Raw genomic sequence first — 25,793 nt, 5'->3', positions numbered from 1 at the left:
GTATATCTGACTGAATTAGAACCCTCTATTTTTATATGTTATCATTAAATAATTGGCTACATGCTTGGCATTTTAAATAATTTTTTTTTCTTCTTGAAAGAGGGTCTCCCTTTCTTACTCAGGCCATATGTGTAGTGGCCACTCATAATCTACTGATATTTAGCTCAGACATTTTGACTAAGTCTGTTTCTGACCTGGACCGGTTTGCTCTTCCGAAGGTAGCATGGTAGCCCATTGGATTCTAGGGACTTACTACATTTAATGTTGGTATTGAACTCAGTGACTTTTAGCCTTATTGCAGAACTTCAGAGTTCAAGCAATTCACTAGCATCTCGTGGAAGGAATTGCAGGTATGTGCCACCATGCCAAGCTAAAATGCATTTTAAAACAAGGGGTGAGGCACTCTGAACTTTAGCTTTCATAAAATGAAGGGATTGTACTAGATGATCTCCTGGGTTCCTTCCACATCAACCATTCCCAAAGGTCATTTTATGGGTTCCTATCTATATTTAGTAATAACTAGCTAGCACATCCTGTGACATGTGGGTACCATTATCGCATGCTATATAGATACTTCTTATTAGTAATGCAATTAACTAGATATTTTTGTATTCCCTGGAACCATAAGATATGCTTTAGGCCATTCACCTCAACAACTGTTTTAAAATTTCACTAATAAATAAGGGGGGAAAGTAACCTTTAAACTCTTAGGAGGAAATTGCTATACTTTAGATGATTTCTTCTTGCATAACTCACTCTTTCTTTTTTTAGAACCATGAAAAGTCAAAGAGGTCTTTTGAAGAGTTGGAAGGCAATTTAAAAGTTATTTTTTCTAATATTCCACACCATAGGAATCCTTTTCTTCAACATCCTTGTCAAATTATCATCTAACCTTTGCTCAATTACTTCCAGAAATAAGAAACTCATCATTTTATGAGTCAGTTTATTACATTTAGATATCTAATTATTAAACGTTTTTCTCTACTATGGAGTTAAAACCTGCCTATTATTTATTCCGGCTCTGTCTTCTGCTGAAATGGAGAATAAATCTTATGTAGCGGGCCTTCAAATTATTGAAGAAAGCTATTTTTAAGCCTCTTTAAGCCTCCTGTACATTACGTGCCTTTAGTTCTTCAATGGTTTCTCATATAACATATATTTCAAACATCGTAGACCTTTGTTGTCCTCTCCTCTGATTGCTCATTGGTCAATACTTTTAAAAATAAAGCACTCACGGGGCAGCTGGGTAGCTCAGTGAATTGAGAGCCAGGCCTAGAGACGGGAGGTCCTAGGTTCAAATCTGGCCTCAGACACGTCCCAGCTGTGTGACCCTGGGCAAGTCACTTAACCCCCATTGCCTAGCCCTGACCACTCTCCTGCCTTGGAACCAAATACACAGTATTGATTCCAAGATGGAAGGTAAGGGTTTTAAAAAAAAAATAAATAAGCAAACAAATAAATAAATAAGTAAGTAAATAAAGCACTCAGGATGGATTGTAATATTTCAGACATAGTCTGACCAGCAGTGGGTAGAATGGGATTATTAACTTTTCTTCTTTGTATACTACTATTAATATGGCCCAAGATATATCTGTATATATATTATATATAATACATTAAAATATATTAAATGTATGTGTGTATATGTGTGTGTGTGTGTATTTAAAACCTTACCTTCCATCTTAGAATCACTACTGTGTATTTGTTCCAAGGCAGAAGAGATGTAAGGACTAGGTGATGGGGATTAAGTGACTTGCCCAGGGTCACACAGCTAAGAAATGTCTGAGAACAGATTTGAAGCCAGGACCTCCCATTTCTAGGCTTGGCTCTCAATCTACTGAGCCACCCAGTTAACCTCCACCAAGATATAGTTTTAAAGAATTCATGTAAATGAGGGTAGCTATGTGCTTCAGTGGATTGAGAGCCAGGCCTAGAGATGAGAGGTCTTGGGTTCAAATTTGACCCCAGACATTTCCTGGGCAAGTCACTTAACTCCAGTTGCCTAGTCTTTATTGTTCTTCTGCATTGGAACCAATACACAGCATTGATTATAAGACCAAAGGTAAGAGTTTTTAAAAAATAATTCATTTAAACACTGTAGTTGCTAATATTGATTCTAGTAAAGCACCTGTTTAAAAATCCTAAGTAGCTATAATAATCCACCTTTATAGCACATTTTGGAACCCCTAAACTTTTATTTCAGGACTTTTTTTTTTAGCTAATCTAAATCTAATAGAGCCATAACTACTTTGGAGTGAATACAGCTTTGTCCCAAGACACTGAAGTGAGGGGAAGGGTTCTTCTCATCATCAATCATCCCCGTTCCTTGAGGTTCTCCTCCAAACCATATCACCAGACAGAGCAGACACTCCCGAGCTGCTTGGACTTCAGGGTCCACCTTCTCCCCATTCTTCTGAGGGTAATGGCAGCACCCTAGGGAATGGTCTACCCCCTCACCTTGGGTGACTGAATCTTTGATTGCATTCTCCTCTGTTTGGAAGCCTCATCCCTTGACTGACAGTAATTCCTAGTTATAGCTGCCTACTGAAAACAATTTAGAATTATTTCCTCTTAAGTCAACTTCGGTTTATGAAAGGTCAGTTTCAATTGCTGATCATCGCTAACAAACCATCTCTCTATATTTTCTCTGTTGCCTGAGGTTATGATACACTAGAAAGTTCTGTCATTGCCTAGTAAATCTAAGCTCGTTCTCTTAAGCCCCCTTCAGAATTCTTATAGTCAATACCTTATATTTATAAGGACATCTTAACTTACTTTCATCTTCTTCAACTGACTTCATGTCAGAAACAGCTTCCAAGAATTTTTCCAAATCCACCTTCTCACCAGCTGTAAGAGCACAAATTTTTTTAAGAGAATATGAAAAAAAATGAATGTTAAAATATACGAGGGCAGACCAAGTGACAATAGCATAACCAGGATCATGGAACCAAGATTTCTAACATGAGGGAAAAGACCCATCTTCGGTTCAAGAAAACATATACAAGGAATTTCTGATACTCCAAATAATCCATGACTCCACAAAACCTTATAGTCACCCAGAATTTGACACTGAGGGGAATGGGGACCTCAATCCAGTCAATCAAGAACTAATGAAGCTACTCTCAGGAGATATTAATAAAAAAGGCTCAGCTACTCTACTCAAAAATCTCATGCCCACATTAGCAAAAATTTGGTTAATGAAACAACTATGCCATATGGGGGTCTGTAAGGTTGTTTTGAAGAAAGGGAGAGAACTGTTACTCTGTTTCTGGATATAATCCTATTTTGAGCATGACTTTCTAGAAAACTATTTGTTGGAAATGGCACGGAGGGGAGTCTGGTTCAGGCATGGATTGAATCCTGCAACCACCATTCTTCTGTCCAGTAGAAAGGCTTCATTTCTCTGACTCCATCAACCAACTTAATGAGAGTTGTGTCAGCTGTCCCCTTATCTATCCATTCATCCAGCAAACATTTGTTAAGTGGCCACTGCATGCAGAAAGTTGTACTAAGTGTGGAAGGGGAGATTAAAAGTCTGGACAATCAATCAACAAGCATTTATTACTTGACTATTAAGTGACTTTTTAAATGACTAATAAGTAGCATTTCTTAAATGACTACTGTTAGTAGGCATTATGCAGGACACAAGGGATACAAAGACAAAAATGAAACAGTCCCTGCCTTCAAGGGGTTTAAATTCTATCAGAAGAAACCAACAGATGAATAAATGAGTGAATATGACATGTATATAAAGTAAATACAATTTGGAGAGGGAGAGAACTAGGAAGTAAAGAAGAGGGATCAGGCATCACATAGAAGGTGGTGCTTGAGCTGAGTCTTGAACAAAATAACAAAATAGGGAAATAAGGGAAGGAATTGTAGAGGCAGAGATACAGAAGATAGAGTGTGCAGAACAGCAAGAAAGAGTTTGGCTGGGCTGTAGGGTAAGGGAAGGTAAGTAATGTATAATATATCTTTTAAAAAGGTTAGGTTGTGAAGGATTCTGAATTTTGAGTTTGAGGAGGGGACCTGTGCATTAGGAAAATCACTTTTTAGCTATGTGGAAGTAGGATTAGAGATAAGAGTTACTTGGGCAGAGAAATCCACAAGAAGACTGCAACAGTAAAGATGACAGGGGATAAGGGTAATTATCTGGGGAAGCACAGAAGGGTACTATGTAAGAGATGTTGTAGAGAAAGACCCAACAAGATCTGACAAATGAATGGATAAGGGGGTTAAGGAGAGCAAAGAATCAAAGAAAATGCTGAGGTTGTAAATCTGCGAGATTTGCAAAATGGTGGTAACCTTAATAGAAATGGGGAAATTTAGAAGGTATGAGGAAAGAGATAATGAGTTCATATTTGGACATATGGAGTTTGAAATGTCTTTGGCACCATTCAGTTTGAAATATCTAATAGGCAGTTTGTTATATACTGGAATTCAGGAGAGAGAAACTAGGGCTTGATATACAAATCTGTGAACTGACTGAATATATGATAATTAAACTCATGAGGAATGACATCATCAAGTAAGAGCATAGAAAAGAGGGATCAGGGCACGTAAGACAGTGGCTGCATTCATGGTGTCATGACACAAGCACTGATAATTGTAAGATATAGTACATAGTAAGTACATTAGGGAGATCCTAACAAAGTGCTCTACTATTGATTTCTGAGTGCTCAGATTTAATGATTCTTTCTTATACCACAGCTTCTCTGTTAAATCTCTCATTCTACAGAGGAAGAAAATCTTGTTCACACTAGGCTCTCTAAAAATTGAATGTCTCCCACTTTACCTAGCTGGCTACTTTACAACTAATCTGAACTCCATGGTGAGTCACTTTCCATTAGCAATGCTCTAAATTAACTTAAAAGAATTCCTTCCTTCCTTCCTTCCTTCCTTCCTTCCTTCCTTCCTTCCTTCCTTCCTTCCTTCCTTCCTTCCTTCCTTCCTTCCTTCCTTCCTTCCTTCCTTCCTCCCTTCCTTCCTTCCTCCCTTCCTTCCTCTCTCTCTCTCTCTCTCTCTCTCTCTCTCTCTCTCTCTCTCTCTCTCTCTCTCTCTCTCTCTCTCTCTCTCTCTCTCTCTCTCTCTCTCTCTCTCTCTCTCTCTCTCTCTCTCTCTCTCTCTCTCTCTCTCTCAACAGTTATATAACCATGGGGGAAAAGTTAAAATAAAATAAAAACTAAAAAATTAACAAAATTCTTACCCTTTACAGGCATACTCTTCAGGATATCATCAAACTCTGTGGGTTTTAAATTAACCCCTAGGCTTTTTATGAAGGTGTCCAGGGTTTTAACAGGAATTTCATTAGCCTTGATGGAGGCAAAGATGTCCAAGGGATTTTCCATCTCTGCATGCAGAAAAAAAGATATCTCATGCCATGAACTAAAAAAACAAATACTATTTCCATGCTGAGCTAGTTCCTTAATTAAGGAAACACCTATGAACTACCTAATACTCCAGAACAAACGCAAATCCTGATTAGAATGAAGAAAAAGAGCAATACTGTTTCATGGGATACCAGTGAAAGGGAGTAACTACAAGGAGCAATGGAGAAGAGCCTGTTTTTTTTTTTTATTGTGGTCCTCTTAATTCAAAATCCCAGATATCTACAGCTTTAATTAAGGTGTAGTAATGAAGTACCTCATTTGTATAGCTATTTCCTGGGCTAGCTATATCCAGCATAAGCTTCAGGAACACTCTAAGAGCTCTAGATTTGGAAACAGAAGTCCTGGGTTTGAATCCTCACATTGCTATTTAATTATCTTTGTGACCTACTCCCCCTTATTTGGGTCTCAGTTTCCTCCCCCATTAAATAAATGAACTGGATTAGATATCTCTAAGGGCATAAAGTAATACCAATTATTTGACAATGTTAAGGGTTTTTTAAAATTATTAACTAAAGCATAAATTATTACTATTAAAAATTTTATCCCATGAGAAAGAAGTTTCTAAACTTTACAGAGAATCAATATTCTCAGAACTAAAAATCTTCTGTGCATAAGATGACACATATCATAGAGAGGAATTTCACACAGAGGGCAAAGAAGAGTCACAATGTTAGGTATAAGGCAGGCTGGAACACATAATTGATGAACAAACTGATGGAAGAAGAGAAGAGGCTGGTAATGTATGATGAAAAGAGAAGATGGACTGGTCATATGTCGAGGGCAGAGGATGACGGAATATGGATATACTCTGGGTATGCTCATGACATCATGAGAAGAGAAAGGCCTGCAGAATTTTGGCAAGACCTCTTGTGGTACCTGTCTGAAAGAGACAATCCTAGAATCCATAAGGACTCTTGAGGGAATAGGTAAATTTTAATTTCTCTATAGGATTGGAACCAGCCCACAGGGAGGCCAAAATGGTCCTGAGTGCTTACAAGATTTCTTTCCTAGACAACTTCTATATCAAACTTCAAAGTAGCTTAGATTGCCAATGGCTGCCATTGACCTCTGGGATGCTAGATGACAAAATGACCAAGACCAAGGGCATCATTTGGAAAATTAAAAAAAAATTTGATTGCTAGCTGCAACCAACTTAAAGTTTCATTAACTATATACTACTATGTGGCAAATATTTTTTAGGTAATGATGCCAGGGTTAGTAGGGAGGGGGAAAGGTTAGCTTAATTTTCAAAGTACTTCTTTGGGAAAGCAGTTCTATATATCTGAGAAATTACTGCTATGTTTTATTTAAAATATATTAGATGGGGAGGGAGAGGCAAAAATCTCTTGGAAATCTGGCCTTTTCAGAAGCTTTGTTTTATTTACTAGGCAGTTAGGTGGCATAATGGACAGAAAATTGGCTATGGAATCAGGAGGGGACTGAAGTCAAGTTCAGGTGAAAGACTCTGGAGATGTCACTTAATAACTCTGGGCCTTACTTTTTCCTTATTTGTAATATGCAGATAATTAATATTACCTGACTCACAGAATTATCAAGGACCCAATGAGGCAACTTTTGTAAAGTATTCTGGAACCCTCATGAAATAAATAGTAGCTATTAAAAGAGAAAGTAAAAATACTGTGTGGTAGATTAAGACAGAGGACGGAGCTTAAGAGTAATCCTTATGAGACAAAATGGATCTTTCTTGAGAAAGAAACACAGTCACTGTGGGAAAGTGAGAAATAAATGGTTTCTATACTCTTTTTTTTTTTCTGAAGCACACGGAAGACCCCCATAGGAACCACATGGAGAATCTGAGGACAGACTTGGGGAAGACTTTCCTCCAGTAATTTAAGCTGGATAAAAATAGTTCATATAATTGCCCAGATCATTTATTTCGGCATAGTAGTGAGAATGGTAGGTGGCACAGTGGATGGAGCGCCAGGTCTTGGCTTAGGAAGACTTCTCTTTCTGAGTTCAAATCTGTCCTCAGACATTAGTGGTGGTGATTCCAGGGGGTCATTTAGCCCAGTTTGTCTCAGTTTGATCATCTGTCAAATGAGCTAGAGAAGGAAATAGCAAACCACTCTGGTATCTTTGCCAAGAAAACTGCAAACAGGGTCATGAAGAGTGGGACACAACTGAAAAATTTCTGAACAATGAATGAACATGATTAGAGATATAAAGCTCTGAGTCAGCAAAATAAGGCAAGTGGTTTACTTGCCCTATCTTCATAGAGGCCAAGAACAGGGTCTATTTTTAATTGTTTGGAAACTTATACATTGGCTTTTATTAGTCTAGAAATATAACAGAACTAAAATATTTAGAAGGATTCTCAGAGTGGTTTTAGCTTCCACAGCTACTAAGTCGCCATCTTGGCTCCACCCCTGCCCCCCCTCCCCCAGAAGTCCAAAGTTAAAATAGTTAGAAATAGAGAAAATTCCCCAAACCCAGATAATGCTATATCTTTGTATCTTCCTCTAAAGTGACTTTAATTTGATACGCAAAAGCATATCTAGTTCACTACGTAGATCTGAGTACAAGTTCTGTCTCTAACTTTCTATATTTTGTGACTATGGCAAGTTCCTCATCTTCTATGAATATGAATTTCCTCAACTTAAATGTTAGGCTATTATTTTTTACAATATTTACCACATATGCTGCAGTGGATAGGGCCCAGAGTCAGAAAGAACTGAGTTCAAATCTGGATTTATTCACTAAACTGTTATAATCTTTCTAAGCAGGTCACTTAAACCTCTGCTTCACCACATTCCTCATCCATAAAACGAGGCCAATAATAATACCTACCTGCTAGGATCATTGTGAGGATCAAATGAGATAATTTTTGTAGAATGTTTAGCACAGTGTAGTACAGAGTTATCAATATGCTAGCTACTATTATTGTTACTGTCCTTCTTGTTATATGTGTTGCTGTAAAAAAAAGGTTTTTGCTAAGAACTGTCAATTATTTCAAAAACATTTTTGCTGTAAAGAGTTTGAGCTTTATAGAAAACAGTAAAGCCAAGTGCTAAAGTAACACATTTTTCTGTTTTGTTATTTCACAGACAGAGAAGGTGGCAAAGCCTTAGCCAGTTCTCTAGAACCCAAAACATCACTAACTAATCTCCAAATGTTCCATGTTCAAAGCTATTTTAATGATTGTAAATATCTCAATTCTAGGAGTAGTCAGGAACATAACCCTCTTTAGCTTTTTTCCTTAACATGTACTTCTAGTGTCTAAAGAGAGGTCCACAACATCAGAAAAATACACGAAACATCTTTCCCATCCATGCACAGAAAATTTTAAAAATTCACAAAACTTCCATTACCAACTTTTATTTGCAAACTATAGCATTTTTGTTTACCTGCAGCTTTAGTAAGAACTGGGGTTTCTTTCAAGGCTGCCACACATTCTTTTAAACTGACCTTTCCATCATCTGAAAATGAGAACCAAAGAGATAAATGGTTTCAGGTAGATGAACTGAACTGGACAAAATAATGAGATCAGAGTTCATTTTCTATCGTACCTTCCTCTCTAGATGTGGGTCCTCCAAGTTAATTCTGCTTATGTATCTCTGAGACTGGAAATGAGCATAACTACAAGGGGTAGTATATAGTTCAGGGGAATGGTAATGAATTTGGAGTCATAATATCTGAGTTTGGATTATGGCCCTTATTTACTACCTGTGGGATTGAAATCATTTAACCTCCCTGACTGCTTCAAGTTTCCTCACCTATAAAATGAGGGAATTGCATCTAAGATCCTATGACTAAATGACTTCTAAAGTCTTTCCTAGCTCTAATTTTATCATTTCTTTTTTTAAAACATTTTAATTTTTTCCTCAATTACATACAAAACAATTTTAACATTCTTTTTTCCCCTTACTTTGAGCTCTGTATTCTATATCTCCCTCCTTCTCCTCCCCCACTTCCTGAGATGGAAAGCAATCTAATAGGGATCTAATTATATATTATACCTATATGTGTATATGTTTCATGAAAGTGGAATAGTATAAAAGGAAGTGATTTAACCGGTTTATATAAATGAATGGAAGCCATGTGAACAAAAATGGGCTACTCTCCAGAAATAGGTGCTGCTTATGGCATGTTTTATATAGTCCAAGCTTAAGAAATTTATTTGTTCAACAAATATTCGAATATCTATGGTGACATGGCACTAAGCAAAGCATCTTGGTGTGGGGGAGTGTACAGAAATGAATAGGACACCCTCCCTGTCAAGAAAAGAAGCTTCATCTCCCTGTGATACTCAGGATAAGGGCTCTTTCAGAACTAGTCCAAATTGCCTGCTAAACTGATTCCAGTATAAAAGAGATATTGCCCAAACCATATTGATTTGGGAAATTTAAGTGGTTGAGTAGCCTCATAGCCTGGACAAGATGTGTGCTTATTATTTTTGTTACACTCTTTGTGAAATGCTCAAACAAGTACTAAGTTTGGCTGTCATCCGGGCTCCCCATATCCCTGAGAATGACAAAAAATCAGACCAGGGAATGACATTTACTCAACAAAATAAGTTCCTAGTTCTTTTTTTCTTATAGTATGGCAACTTCCTGTAGTTGCAAATGTTGTAGGCTGCAAATGGGTAAGTGAAATATTACTGCATTCTGTCCTACAGATTTGTGGGATTAGAAATTACTTTAATTGGACCCTAATATAAGGGCCTGTTAGAAATGTATTAAACCCTAATACAAGGGCCTATTATGAATTTATTCTTGGTTACTCAACATTTTATATACATATATTTTGATATTTTGATTCTGATTTTGAATTTTTTTTCCTTTCTACCAAAAGTTTAACTTTCTTCCATTTTTTTCTTTATATTTTTTGGGTTTTTTTCTCTTCTTTGGATAATTGATTCATACAACCCCATAACTCAACCATGCATCCTGAGCTGAACTGGATGTTTCTTAACACCCACTTCAGGGGGGAATTGTATTTTAATTAAAATTCAAGATTTTAAAATTTTTGTTCGAGAAAGATCTTCAAGGAAAGATGCTTGCTAACTCCTAAATCCAGAGAATGAACTGTTGCAGAAAGATGCCAGAAAACCTACACTACATCAAGAAGATCCAGAATGAACTTTGGGTGTAGTTTATTGAACTGAAGTTTGATTGAACATTTATTTGAATGCATACTCTTATGCCAAATGGGGACTGCCCCCTAATTGGTTTTCGTCAATGTGGCCAGCAAACAATGTGGCCAGCTGTCTTTCCCTTTTCTATTTCCCTCTTCTATCTAACTATTGTAGTTTCCTCTTAGAAGGCGAAATTATGTATGCACTTGCAGTTAGAAAATTTGGAGGTGCAGGATGATTATGTTTAATGATCAATTGGGGAGACTATCCTCCCAATCATCATCAGGGGGGATTGTGAATTTTAGATTTACTCCACCCTGCTTAGTCTAACAAAAGAGTAATGTCTATACCCCTACTTGAGAAAGATGTTCTATGACAGACACGTGCTAGCAAATGACAAATCAGAAACAACTGACAGACCCCTGGGCTGTCCTAAGTCAAGCTTAAGCTACCATTGGTACAGGTGAGATGCAGGAAAGTGATGTAAAAATGGTCTATATATTTCATATCACTTCCTCTCTTAACCTCTTTTCATGGAGAGGTGGCTCTGGCAGCAGCATGCTGAGTGTTTTGGCATCTTGGTGGGGTGGCAGCTATTGTCCAGGGTTGGCAGTGAGTTTCCTTGATACAATACTGGGAGAAGCTTAGTAGCCTAGTTCAGGTGAGGCATCTTCACTGAGCTCTCTTGGAGTTTAGGCTGATTCTTTTCTCCTTTACCTTCCAAACACTGTCCTTTTAGGAAAGCCTCTAATCTTCTGAAAAAACCTCAAGGCAGAGGCCTTTGAATTCCCTTTGGCACAGGCCAGGCTAGAGAAATCCTATACTCTTTCCCTCTTTCTTCTCCTTAATTCTTTCCCTCTATATTAATTAAATCACCATAAAATTTCCAAATTGACTTAGGTATTTTATTTGGGATATTCCCTGGTGACCAAATTAATTTAGATTAAGTCACAACCCTAAAATTACCCTTACACTAGAAGAAATTTTTTATAAGGAGGAGGCAGTATATGTGATAGAAAAAAACCATTCTGTCTTTAGAGGCCTGGGTTCAAATGCTATCCCGTGATGGTTATTACATGATTGACCTTAGACAAGTCATTATAGGCCCTCCTTGGGACTCAGTTTCCTCACCTATAAAATGAGGGGGTTGAATTAGCTAGCTTCTATGGGTTCATTTAGATCTAAGATCCTGTATAAAATGCGGTAAGTTGAATGTTGCCGTTCCCAGTAGTTCCAGGAGACCCAGTCATGTCCTGGGGTTTCTAGCAATGAGAAGGTTGATTCCAGTGTCACCTCTCATTTCAATTGGCTTGGGTCAATGTGAGATAGTGATCCCAATTCAAATCTGAGCTTTGCCACTTAATAACTATTTGATCTTGAACTAGTCACTGTCATTAGCTGTACCTTGACTTCTTCAACTATATAATGAAGGGAAAGTACTTTCTTTTTGAATACATGAAGACAGGTTTTACTGTCTTATGTAATGTATTTTGCAAATCTTAAAGTGATATGTAATGCTTATTGTTGTTGTTTATTGTTATTTTTTATGTTATCCAGGAAAATCTGTTTTTTTTTTCCTTCACTTGAGAGAAATGAATTGGGAAATGGGCCTACTCACCATTAACAGGGATATCTTTTATTACTTCTCTGATGTCATTTTCTGGCATAATAATCCCAAAATCCTTCAGGATGGATTGTAAATCACTGACATCAACCATCCTGTCAGTAAAGTTGAGAAAATCGAAGAGCTGATCTCGTCCTATAAAAAGAAATAAATGCTGTTGTTTTAAACACACCCATAACATGATCTCAGAAAATTACTTTTTTAAAAACAACTCAAAATGCTATTAAACCATTGTGCTTACCTAGTACCTTTCATCTAATGATCATGTGGTGGGTGGCTCAAACCACCCTGAAAACCTGCAAATTTTGAGGGCAGGCATGTAGTAATGTTTTCCATGATAGGAAAATCAAAGGAAGAGAATCCCAGACAGTCTCAGAAAAGATCAGGGACTTTGTCTTTAGCATTTCCCCCTGATCTCTGCTTTGCTTATTTTTTCCTCAGAGGGTCCTTTTTTTCATTATGTTCTTACAATGTTCTGTCTTCCCTTCTTTCTATTAAAATTCTTACCCTATAAAGCCTTATTCATATCCCCATACATCTCAATGAAGTTGTCTTTCCACTGTGACTCTGACCTAAGTTGATCTCTCTTTATTTCAACTAGCTTACAACATTTTTCTAATTTTGTAAGATTAAAATGTAATATCCAAATACTCCAAGCTTTATATTTAATAAGATTTTATTAATAATAACTTGAAGTAAAGGGGAAAAAAAGCTAGAGCAAAGAGGGAGTTAACCCAGCTGTGGTTACAGAAAAAGAGAGGGAGCCCAAAAGGCAGAGTTACAGAACTATAAACAATACCTAAGGATGCTATGTGGATGTAGGGAAAAGGATTCTGAGAGATGAAGTCCAAGGCTTCAAGATTTTCTAATTACATAATTTGAAAAAATTTTATAACCTTTTTCAATGAACTACTACTATAAGCAGTGATAGTAATATTGAGAATAATGATTCTTTTCATTTTTTTATGATGGAGCCCAGATAGAACCTGTCTTGGGACAAGTCAACATACTGTGTTTATTCTTTTTTTAATTTAATGTTCTGGGGACACTTCAGTATAACCAGATAATATAACTATTTTTCTGTAATTGAATAAAAGTATTGGAGTATGAGCCTTTATTCTATATTGTCACTGAAAGTTTCTATAGGACAATTCCAGTTCCAGCCAGATAGGGCAAGAGATGATATTAATCATCATTATATGAAATAATAATAATAGTAATTTCCATTAGTACTGTTTGCCATATAGTCCTGCTCTTACATATTCTGATTTTCTTATCTTTGAGATATTGAAAGGGGAACCCAAGTTGAGGGATGATATATTCAAAATATTGTACAAAACTGACTATGCTGTTTTACTAACCATATTTTTCTCTGCTGAATTAAAAAAATGCTTTTCAGTATATAGAATATATGGGCCATCTTTAGACAGTGTCTATCTTTTTTTCATAGAACTAATAGTTATGATGTTATATTTACATTTTCCTTGGTTGACTCCTCTGTTGTAATATAAGTTTTATGCAAACTATTTCTTTATTACCTTGGTCATCTCGAAGTCTTTGAATACTGTCCAACGCCAACAAACAGTCTTTAAGGCCCACACTTCCACCTTCTACAAACATGAAGAGATCAATGAATAGATATCAAGGACAATAGAAAGATCATTCACAATCTGACTGCAGTCTCCCTTTTCCATTGATTTCACCTACTGGTCTATGCTAACCCTCATTCAAGACAAAATGTTCTTTGAATGTGCTTTTTGCTTTTTTTCTCATCTCTGATTTTTGCATATACTATTTTTGTGCTTACAATGAAAGAGGAACTGCATTTGGAGTCAGAAGGCTTACATTGAAATGTAATCGTGATTCTTGATTCTCTCAGTTACTACTTCTGTGACCATAGGCGGATCATTTAATTTCTGGCTTCAGTTTCCTCAGGTGTAAATGAGGGAATTGGATTAGATCATCCCTAAAGTGTCTTCTGGGTATAAATCTTTAGTCCTACCCTACTTCACGGGGTAAAGAGAAAATGTGATGATGTCTGGAATACTCTTCCTACTAACCTAAACATGTACAATTTCTGGTTTTCTTTAAGAATTAACTCACACATCCTTTCTTCCTGGTATGGATTACTGATAGAGCTTTTGGGGTGTGTGAACTTGTTTTATATATATTGCTAATTGTATTTCAACATAGCTGATAGCCTTTGTAATATTTTGCATTTTATTGTATGCATTCAAAGATATCATTTGGAGGAGTTCATAGTTTTCATCAAATTGCCAAAGGTTCCATTATACAATAGATGTTAAGAACCTCTGATCTACAACTATGAAAACTTGGCTACTCTCAGTAATGTAATGATCTGGGACAATTCTGAAGGACTCATGAGAGGGAATGATCTCCACCTCCAGAGAAAGAACTCTTAGAGTTGGATGCATGAGGATCAAAGCAGACTATCTTTCCTATCAGTGTATTTATGGTTTTAGTTTGTGGTTTAGGCTTTGTATGAGTGCACTCCTAACAGAAATGGCCAATATAGAAGTGTGTTTTTCATAACAATAAAAAATCCTCAATCTCTTCTGTATTTCTTCTATATGTATACTCATATATAGATGGGGGGGGAGGGTCCCCCATTAGAAAATAAGTTCCTTGAGGGCAGAGATTACTTCTGCTTTTTCTTCGCTTACTTTCCCCACTGCTTACCATGCTGCTGGGCTTCTTCTAGGTTACTAATAGATGTGTGTTGAGTTATTGAATATGAAGCACCTTTTTATTTATTAAAATTTTTTTAAATTTTAAAATATGTTTCCATGGTTACATGATTCATTTTCTTTCTCTCCCCTCTTCCCTCCTCCCTCCCGGAGTTGATGGGCAATTCTACTGGGTTATACATGTATTATCACTTGATACCTATTTCCATATTATTCATTTTTGTAATAGAGTAATCTTTAAAAACCAAAATCCCAAATCATATACCTAAATAAACAAGTGATACATTTTTCTTCTGCATTTCTACTCCCATAGGTCTTTCAATGTGAATAGCATCTTTCTTATAAGTCCCTGAATATGAAGCACCTAACAAAAACCTTAAAGCACTATACAAGCATGAGCTAGGATTAATGATGTATACTTTGTGTATCCCTCAGTCCTATCTTCTAAGACCCAGCTAAAATGCTTCCCATTGAATAGAAACACAGAAGAAAAACAACTGCTTGATCACATGGGTTGATGGGGATATGTTTCGGGATAGACTCTAAATGATCACCCTGGTGCAAATATTAATGGTATAGAATTGGGTATTGATCAATGACACATGTAAAATCCAGAGGAATTGTGCATCAGCTATGAGAAGGGGGTTTGGGGGAGGGCAGGGAAAGAACATGAATCTTGTAACCATGGAAAACTATTCTAAATTAATTAATTAAATAAATAAAACTAATAAAATACTTCCCCTCTTTTATGAGACCTTTTTAGATTACTCCAGCCCACAGTGACTTCTCTCTTCTTTGAACGCCTAAAGTCTTTTCTGTCACTTTTCATTCACCAATTAATCATCTGAAACTCCTATATTGTTGTATTAAATAGTTATTTAAGTTTTCATATTTTGATATTCCATCCCTTCAACTGGACTGCAAGTTCCTTGAGGCAGGAATTATTTCCCCTACCTGTTTTTTATGTAAGCATTTTTTTTTGTATGTCCATAAGAGGTTCTTAAAAGAATGTTGATGGATAATACATTGCATACACTGATTTCATGAAGTAGTAAAATTAAAATCAAGTTGGAAATAGATGATAAATAAGTTAACAACAGATACTACTTAGACAATAAAAAATACTTATGTCATTTTCTGAGAGCTTCAGACCGTTTTCGTGGTTTTCCCCTTCAATCTAGAAGGTTCTAATTTGTGTGGCTCCCATGAAAATGAATAGGAATTTTCCCCCTCTATTCCATTCTCAGATTATACAAGACAGCTCAGCTCAACTTTAAGCATTCCAGAGACCATTTTAGATTTCTGCATTACACAGCAAATGAACAAAAAAAGCTTTTGATTTAAGTAAGCAGCAGGTATCACTTATTTGCATTATGATGATAAAGTAAAAAGTATGATGATAAAGTTGAGATTGACTATATAAGCCACACAAAAATAAATCTTAGAGAGGTAGAAGCATCTCAGTACAGTGGAGGATTGCTCTGAAGTTGTGTTTCTCAGGTTTAAATTCTGCTTTACCTATATGACCTTGGAATAGTCACTCTTTCAGTTTCACTTTCCTGATCTGCAAAATGAGATATTTGACTAGAGATGACATCTAAGAAATCTACGATTTAAAGTTATAACTCAGGTGATACAAAATTGTTTTTATAGTTTCTATTTATCAAGGATTTCTACTAAAATAAATAGATTTGTGCTCTTGAGATTTTTCACATATAAGAATACTCTCCCCTGCTTTGGGAGAATAAAGGGAGAGCTGGCTTTAGTCCAGAAGAATCCCCTAGCTGAAGGGACTGTGGGAATCTGACATCTCTAACCACCTTTAGAAAAATGTAAAAGGAATTGCAGTATCCTCTTTGACTTAGGCAAACCAAATGAACCATGAAATACTTACCATCAATAGACACTCTTTCCAACACATCAATGACAGAGTCAGCTCTTACAGTAATATCGAAATCCGAAAGTAAGGATTTCAGTTCTTCAGCTGGGATTGTTTCTTCTTTTCTCAAGATCAGATCATCAATAATCTTAAATATGGCTGGAAATAATCAGAATCCAAAAGGTAATGAATGTTGCATTTTCAAAATAGGCTTAGTTTAAAAAACAAACAAACATTTACCTTCTGTCTTATAATTACTACTGTGTATTCATTCCAAGGCAGACAAGCAGTAAGGGCTAGGCAATGAGGTTAAGTGACTTGCCCAGGGTCTCACAGCTAGGAGGTGTATGAGGCCAGATTTGAACCTAGGGCCTCCTGTTTCTAGGCCTGGCTCTCAATCCACTGAGCCACCCAGCTGCCCTATAGTTGTTATTTGTTTGTTTTTAATCCTTACTTTCTGTATTAGAATTGATACTGAGAATTGGTTCTAATGCAGAAGAACAGTAAAGGCGGGGCATTTGAAGTTAAGTAACTTGCCCAGAGTCACACAGCTAAGAAGTACCTGAGTCTAGATTTGAACCCAGGACCCTCCTCTGTCTCCAGTCCTGGCACTCTACCCAGTGAAACATGTAACTGTGCCAAAATGTTAGTTTTAATAAAGGCATCAAATCCTTTCCTAGATTATGCAATGTGGCTCAGATGAACACCAACAATTTCAGGGAGCATTTTAGCAAGAAAATTGCTTTTACCATCCTCCTGAAAATTCATTTAAAACTTATTTAAACTGTAAAATAGGGATCAATAGCACCTACTTCCCAGACTTGCCTTACAAATTACATGAGAGGAAAGCACTTAAAATAGTGCCTAGTATATAGCAGGTGCTTATAAATACTTGTTCCCTTCCCCTAAAATGGTAGGAATTTTAGATATTAGATAATGATAACATAGCACAGGGGACTGAGTGCTGGACAGGAAGTTAGAAACACTGATGAGCTCTGACCCTTTGTACATGTCACCTCCATTTGCTTCTGATGGTTCTCTAGGACTTCACTCCTGAGTGATAGAGAGGTTCTGGCATGGTCAGTGGTAAGAGCTTCCCAACCAGGAATTCCCAATTTTGACAGATTTACAAAGACTTGCAATATTTAAAGAAAATGTATGTTTTCTCTCTATTAATCCAGTAGGGTCCCCTTTATTGGAGATTTTGTTTTCAGAAGTTTTAGTTATCCTTGAGGAGGTCTGCCCGCTGCCCCTGGTGGTCTTTTTTGCTTTCACTTTCACTCTTTTCAACTTTCATTCTTTGAGTTGTTGGGTTTTAAGAATGTATTTGCCTATATAGCTAGTTTCAGCCATCCATAGTAGGGCTTGGAATGTATCATCCCCAGATATGGACCCTACAGTCTTTACATGCAGATAATAAGAAGTCACATTAAGGAAAAGCTACGAAGAATTACTGTTTCTTTTCTTAGGGTGGGGGGGGGGGGGGAGAGATATGATTCCATTTTTATTCTGAAATTGCATTTTAAAGTTTCTACTTTAAATACATTTCTGAGTTCGCATAGTCCTATAGAAGTCATATTTCATGCTAATACTTTGACACTATTTTTTAGCAAAAGAAAACAAATGAATGGAACAACCCTATGTCTTTACTGAAATCTATACATACAAAGATTAAAATCTGGATGTACTTTCTGAAATATGTACTATGCTTATAGTGCATGAGTTATGCTTTTCAGAACAAACTTTACTCACTAGGTATCAGTGAATCATTTAAATCCTGAATGGAGGTTAAAGTAGATAGGCTCCAAGGTCCCTTAAAACTCCTAATTCCATAATTCTATGAAATTATTAAAATAAAAATAGGATTCTAGCATTTGCATTAATCATTTATGCTTTGGCTTACCATTTGAGTTGTTGATTTGAATACAAAGAAAGCCAACAGTTGATTTTAAGCTATCACTGCAAAATTGATATTTTGAACAATTCTTTTTCAAAACTTTCTCCTATTAGAATGTAAGCTTAAGGAGAATTCTTTAATCCCAGGCAAGAAAGAATAAAGTTGGAAATTGATCAACAAGAATTCATTATGCACCTTTTCCCCATCCTTATCCTTCTTGACCTCTCTGAAGACATTGCACTATGTCACTCTTCCTTTCTTTTAATACTCTTTTCTCTCTAAGTTTTGTTGGGGTTTTTGGATATTGGGTGGCTCCTGGTTCTCCTTCTCAAGTGTCCTTTGTTGAATATTCTTTAGCTCATGCCCACAAAAATGGGTATCCTCTCTACCCCAAGGGTCTCTTTTGGGTCATCTTCTCTTTGCTATCTCACCAAGTAATCTTATCAGCCCCCATTTGTTCAATTATCATCTCTGTGTACATGATCATTAGATCCATTTATCCAGACTGAAATTAAAATATTATACCCCCCAAAAAAACCTTCACAGACCAGAACCTTTCTACCTTTCCATTTTTCTTATACTTTACTCCTCTTCACATACTCTAAAATCAAGCAAGACTGGCCTTCTTGCTGTTCTTTGAATAAGGAATTCCATGTCACAAATTCAAATCTTTTGCCTGTGTATTTCTCTTGCGTGGAATGCTCTCCCTTCTCATTCCACCATCTGGTTTCCTATATGACTTATCTCAAATTTCACCACCTGCAAGAGCCTTTCTCAGTCCTTCCTCACCCCCAAGACTCATTGCTAGTGCTTTCCCTCTGAGATATTGCCAGTATATACGTAGTTGTTTGCATGTTGCCTCCTTCTTTAGACATCAAGCCCCTCAGGGACCGGAACCACGTTTTTGCAATTCTTTATATCCTCAGCACTTAGGCCAGTAACTGGCAGAAAGCAAGCACTTATTCATTGCTGGAAGGGAAGCTAGGTGGCTCAATGGATAGAGTGCTAAGTCTGGAGATAGGAAGTCTTGGTTTCAAATCTGGGCTCAGATACTACCTACCTGTGTGACCCTGGGCAAGTCACTTAAACCCTAAATGCCTAGTTCCTATTGCTCTTCTGTCTTAGAATCAATCAATTATAAGACAGAGGTATGGGATGAAAACAAACAAACAAACTTAGTTACTATATTTGCATTAATTTAAAAGGAAAAGATATCATGTTATTCTTTCAGTTTTTTCCCTGGGAAATTATTAGGATTCTTTTTTGAACATTCAAGGTCATTTACTTTTTTAAATCTTTTATAATATTTAAAATGTCTGAAATGAAATGAGAGAAAGAAAGAAAAGGTAAAAGAGAGAGCATTATATATTTGAATGTACATTCTCATTTATTTTTCTTCTTCCATGATTACAGCTAATATTTATACATATTTGCCAATAAGAATCCCAAGTTTCACTTGGGGATTTATGCCTCTCTGGTAAAAATGGTTTAATAAAATAAGACTAACAAAATCCACAACTGTACCTCTGTAGCCAAAGAAAGCTATGAAGTAGAGGGCTCACATGACTTTGTTAAAATTGATGAAAAGGTTTTGAATAGCATTTCTATTAAAGACTCTGTTACCAATGTCTAAAACACTTGATCTGTGCTTTTCATCAATATTTCATTTCCAGAGTGTGTTTACTTTTGAAACCTATCCTAGAGTACTGTACACATCATTTGCATAATTCACTCACCTTGGTGTTTCTCCTCCAGGCTTTCAGAGTCTATAAGGCAAAAGAAATGATGATTATACATAAATTTCAATAATACTTATAAAATAAATGGTGGGAAAGAAAATCATTTGCTTATGAATATCAGTCATGAGAATGAAGAAAGATGTACACTTGGTTTAAAAGATTTTGTTCTGTATTTTTCCTCACAAGGAGCAAGAACAATGTTCTTGAATATGTGAATTTGATAGATCAATAGACAGACAGACAGACAGATAGATAGATAGATAGATAGATAGATAGATGGATAGATACATAGATATACATACATACGTACGTACATACATACATATACATGGATAGATAGAGGGAGAGGGAGATGGAGAAACAGAGATATGGATAGATAGATAGATAGATAGATAGATAGATAGATACATACATACATACATACATACATACATGGATGGATAAATATAGACAGATAGATAGGCAGACAGACAGACATCTCAGGTTTGTCTGTAAACAAACAGCATTTGACTCTCAAAAATATATTATATTTCTGGTTGTAGAAAGGGAGAGGCAACCAACAATGTATAATTCATTTATGAAAATCACCTATGTCTCAAAGTATATAACAGTTATATGCTCAGAATGAATGTAGTGAATACGGTTCCCCTTAGATACAAGGCTAGCCAGTAGAGTACTGTGCATATTTACTCATTTCAGTCGTGTCTGACTCTTTGTGATCCCATTTGGGTTTTGGGGGGCAAAATATTGCAGTAGTTTGCCATTTCCTTTTCCATCTGATTTAACAGATGAGGAAACTGAGGCAAACAGGATAAAGTGTCTTTTTTCAGTCATACAGCTAGTAAGTTTCTGAGGCTGTATTTGAACCCAGGTCTTTCTGCCTCCAGACCCAGCACTCTATCCACTGTGTCACCTAGCTGCCCAACCAACAGAGTACATTCCATCTTCACATCAGAGTCTACCATTGACTCCCATGGCCTTCTGACAAATACAAAATGCCACTTTCTTTTGGCTTTTCCTTGACTCAACTTCTTTCCCACCTCCGCTAGAGGTCACTACTTCTCTTCAAGAATAACTTCTCTAGAGGCAGCTGGATGGCTCAATGTATAGAGAGCTGGGCCTAGAGACAGGAGGTTCTAGGTTCAAAGCTGACCTCAGACACTACCTACAGGTGTAACCCTGGACAAGTCACTTAACTCCAATTTCCTGCCCTTACTGCTCTTCTGTCTTGGAAGCAACACTTAGTATTTATTCTAATACAGAAGACAATAGTTAGAAAAATAACTTTGCTAGATGTCTGACTATACTGTTCACCAGTGTAGTGTGCTGTCTGCCCATGTCTATCAACTGTTTTTGCCCCAGATTAAAAAAAAAAATTCTAGTGTCAACTCTATCTACCTACTTGAGCTCTCTGAAAGCAGATATATTCAATTCTACAAATGTACAGTAAAACTCATTAAGGTCAACACAAAGTGTTAGGATAAAATTTTCATTATCAACAGAAATTATATTCAGTGCTATCTTGAGTGTTTTGGTTGGTATAATATAAATGGTGTCCAGGATTGGCTTTAGTTCACCAAAGGATGTCTCATCTTTTATGCTGTCAACTTTGGAAAATAGATGATGAATTGGAAACAGACCCTTTAGGGGATTTTTATTACTGATGACATTGGACAAGACTGCAAGGAGGTTGGGAGAGGCTTCTACTACAGGCTAAGTGGATGCTAGGTCTATCCCTGTGTCTCTTCTTTTTCTTCTATTTAAAAAAAAATGCATTATTGATGAGCTTTTCTTTCTTTCTTTCTTTCCATTTTCTTTCTACTGCCATTTCCTACTGAGTTTCCTACCTTTGCCAAGCAAAACAAATAAATGCCTTAACTGTACTTGAAGATGAATGTATCATTCATTTTCTGCCTCTAGTCCACTAGCTCTTGGTTGAGATAGCCATGTATTTTAAGGGTTTCTAAAAGATATCCCTGAAGAGAAGGATTTCCTTTTAAAATGATTTAAAAGTATATATTTAAAACCAAAGGCTAGCCTGATATGAAATGGGGGGGGGGGCTTTTTCACAATAAAGGAGTAAAGCAAGAATGCTTTTTGAAAAAAAAATACTTGATATGGTTCTAGAAATGCTAGTGATGACAATAAGCAAAAGAAAAGAAATGTAAAAACTTAACCAAAGGCAGAGAAAACAAAATGATTCCTATTTGCCAATGACAAGATGCTTTAGTAAATCATGGTTTTACACAAGATGGTTTAGCAAATCCCTAGAGAACTAGCAAAGAAACTTAATTGAACCAATTAGTAGCTTGCTAATTATAATGAGCAGAATTACAAGCCATTAACACATGTGAAAAATTGCTTCAAATTGCTAATATGGAAACATACAGAGATCTTATTACACTACCAATGATCCTGCAAATGGGGCTTTAGTTGCCTGCCTTCTGGTTCAATCCACCACCTATAGGAAATCTTAGACATTATGGTTCCTAGCCATTCCCAAACATGCATTATTTCTCCCTATTTGAATGTATAAATAAAATTAGAGGCAACTAGTGGCATTGATAGAGCGCTGGGCCTGGAGTCAGGAAGATCTGAATTTAAATATGGCCTTAAGATCCTTACTACACACACACAGAAGATGTTCAAGCACAAGTTGGGTGGATGACCATTCACTGAAGTGATTCCTAGTCAAATACAAGCTGGCCTGAATTGCCTCTAAGATCCTTCTCCAACTCTTAGATTCTTATTCTGTGACTCTAGTCCTACTTGAACAAGAAATGCCAAATGTTAGATCTGTACTTACCTCCTCTTACAGGTTGAGTCAGCAAGTCATATTTCTGTTTTGAAGTCATCTTTGTCTCTGAAAAGTAAAAAGAGATTGAAACTCATTAAGGTCAGGGACCCTGTAATGAGTTTCTCAGTATCCTTCCTAGAGAGTGGAGTGGACTGCTGGATCCATAGTAGGTATTCAGAAATACTGACACTAGGAAGCAGTCAGTCATTGATTAGACTTTCTTTCATGAGATGCAAAGAGTAAAAAACAAGAGATAAGAGAGAGAAAAATAAGTGAATCTACTTTGTCCATACCAGATTTCTTACTTTTGAAAGGGGCAAAGTTCAGAAAGCTTGTGTTTTCTGCCCTTTTATTTTCATGTTATTCTTACAGAATACCATATCAGAAGAAAAATAAAGTCTGAACATAAAGGAAATGTTTGATGCACAAGGCACAAAGCCCAAGTTTTTCTGGAATTAAAGACCTAGAAAACCTGGCACCATAAATTCTAACTCACAAAAGTGTCCATCCTATATCATAGTAGGAAATTTTTTAGTATGATGTTTTTTATAATCACTGCCGCCTTCTCTTTCAGAAGCAACTAAACCCTCCAGTCCCCACTTCCAACCTCAGCAAATTAAGACTTTGAATATTTCTGTAACACCTGTTACAAACACCCTCACCTCTCCTCCTTTGAGTCCTAATTTTCTTTCTTCGTCCTTAAATTCAACCATTGTTGATATCTTTCCCTACTAAGTGGTCCCATTAGAAAGTCTTAGCTAACTTTCTTAGAGCATCCTGACATTCCTTTATAAAAATGCTACATATGTATAAATGAGATATTATTACTCAAACAGTAGCACTAGTATCACACATTCATTATAGTAAAATTGTATTTAGTGCCAGCTAACTTAGTATACAAATCAGTTTCTGAAAATTACAGATTGTGATCTATTGTGGTAAATCTATGAGAGGGAATGAACAAAAGTTACAGAGGAAAAGTTGGAGGGAAGGGTTATGTTCTACAATATCGAAGGGAATACTTATATCAATGAACTCCTAAAACTATTTAATAATATATTTAATACTATGATGGTAGTGGTGGTGGTGGTGGCAGGGTTACAAGATAGACATTTTAACTTTCTTAGTGAATTATTTTCAAATAGTATTAGTATAGTATTAGTATAGTATAGTATTAATATATAGGTTAAAAGGTTTTTAAACTTTATATATATGTATATATATATATATATATAAACCTTATATATATATAACTAATAATAGTATAGTATAGTATAGTATTAAATACCCCTCAAGGTTGGGGATCTATAAAGAATCTCATGTATTTTCACTTGCTCTCTCCCTTCCCTGGAATGTTCTCTTTTCTCATTTCTGCTTCTGGGTTTCCCAAGCTTCTTTCAAGTAATAGATAAAATTCCACTATTGACATTAAATTTTTACTGATCCTCTTTAATTATGGTGTTTCATTTTTGTTAATTATTTCCAATTTATCCTCTATATAATTTCTTTGTACCTATTTGTATGTTATATTGTGAGTTCCTTGAGAACAAGGATTGTATTCTGCTATTCTTTTTTTTTTTAACCCTTAACTTCTGTCTTAGAATTGATACAAATATTAGTTCCAAGGCAGAAGAGCAGTAAGAGGTAGGCAGTGGGGGTTAAGTGACTTGCCCAGGGTCACACAGCTAGGAAGTGCCTGAGGCCAGATTTGAACCTAGGACCTAGCTTCTCTGGGACTGGTGTTCTATCCACTGTACCACCTACCTGCACAGTGAATGACACCAAGTAGACACTTAATAAATATCTATTAACTAACTAGTTTTTATTTAAACCCTTTCTTCCATAAACCCTTTCTCAACTCTATTTTCTAAATCCATAGCACTTGCTGATTACATCTGCTAATGGGTGAGCAATGAACCGTTTACTGTTTTATAAAAGTTCCAATGTTACTTTTGATGGTTAACTTTATTTCTTTTATTTTTCTTTTGGTAGGCCCTGCCTTCCCTACTAGATTTTAAGTTCCTTGATGATTAGAGTAATATCATCTCATAATATTTTCTATATAAGGCAGTCTCTAGAAAAATATCTTTAAATTGTACCAGTGCTTCATAAAATTTGATTATTTGGATGAATGCATGAAACTTTGTAACAAAAACAAAAAAGAATAACAGAAAATTCCCAGTTATATATTTAGGACAATTTTCCATTTTAAAAAAGGGATGAAAATGAGACGAATCACATAGTACATATTTAATGTTTGTTGTAGAATTAAATTTAATATGGGGGGGGTTCATAGAATCCTCCCTTAATAAATTAAAATTATTCTTTTTAAAAGTAACAATTTGAACACCAAAATCATGAATGGAAAATTTCATATATCCTATTTTGGATACTTACCTGGAGGTTTACTTGGAATTTCTTGGTATTTTTCATTCTTAGACAATTCCCTAATAAAATTTTGTAGATTCACTGTTTCATTTTCTATGGGAGGAAAAATACAATTCAGATATTCCAGTGGAGACATGAACCCATAAAGCCAGATCTGTAATTATTAATGACACTTCCAATATGAACCAGATTACTAAAAGTGGTTCTCACAAGGTATTCTAAAAGCTCTACCCCTTTGACTTGTCATTTATTTAATATTTTATTTTACATTTTGAT

The 25,793-nt window shown here is 36.1% G+C and overlaps 1 protein-coding gene across 18 annotated transcripts in view; it reads right to left on the bottom strand.

Moving 5' to 3' along the window:
* The window catches only part of EFCAB3 (EF-hand calcium binding domain 3), a 722,802-nt gene that overhangs the window by 441,374 nt on the left and 255,635 nt on the right, over positions 1 to 25,793 (bottom strand). For all 18 annotated transcript variants that reach the window (XR_008916397.1, XR_008916396.1, XR_008916398.1 and 15 more), the window contains exons 79-87: positions 25,527 to 25,610; positions 23,139 to 23,195; positions 20,330 to 20,359; positions 16,712 to 16,855; positions 13,648 to 13,719; positions 12,104 to 12,244; positions 8,756 to 8,827; positions 5,207 to 5,350; positions 2,776 to 2,847 (exon numbers count right to left, since the gene is read on the bottom strand). Coding sequence is in view for 15 of the 18 variants with exons in the window: in XM_056817026.1 (XP_056673004.1) it covers positions 2,776 to 2,847; positions 5,207 to 5,350; positions 8,756 to 8,827; positions 12,104 to 12,244; positions 13,648 to 13,719; positions 16,712 to 16,855; positions 20,330 to 20,359; positions 23,139 to 23,195; positions 25,527 to 25,610 (816 nt within the window). In the remaining 3 variants the exon portion in view is untranslated. The remainder of the gene's footprint in view (positions 1 to 2,775; positions 2,848 to 5,206; positions 5,351 to 8,755; positions 8,828 to 12,103; positions 12,245 to 13,647; positions 13,720 to 16,711; positions 16,856 to 20,329; positions 20,360 to 23,138; positions 23,196 to 25,526; positions 25,611 to 25,793) is intronic.

This window comes from Monodelphis domestica, chromosome 2 (assembly GCF_027887165.1).
Source record: "Monodelphis domestica isolate mMonDom1 chromosome 2, mMonDom1.pri, whole genome shotgun sequence".
In the NCBI taxonomy this organism is placed as follows: domain Eukaryota; kingdom Metazoa; phylum Chordata; class Mammalia; order Didelphimorphia; family Didelphidae; genus Monodelphis; species Monodelphis domestica.
This window is presented reverse-complemented; position numbering and strand designations above follow the sequence as displayed.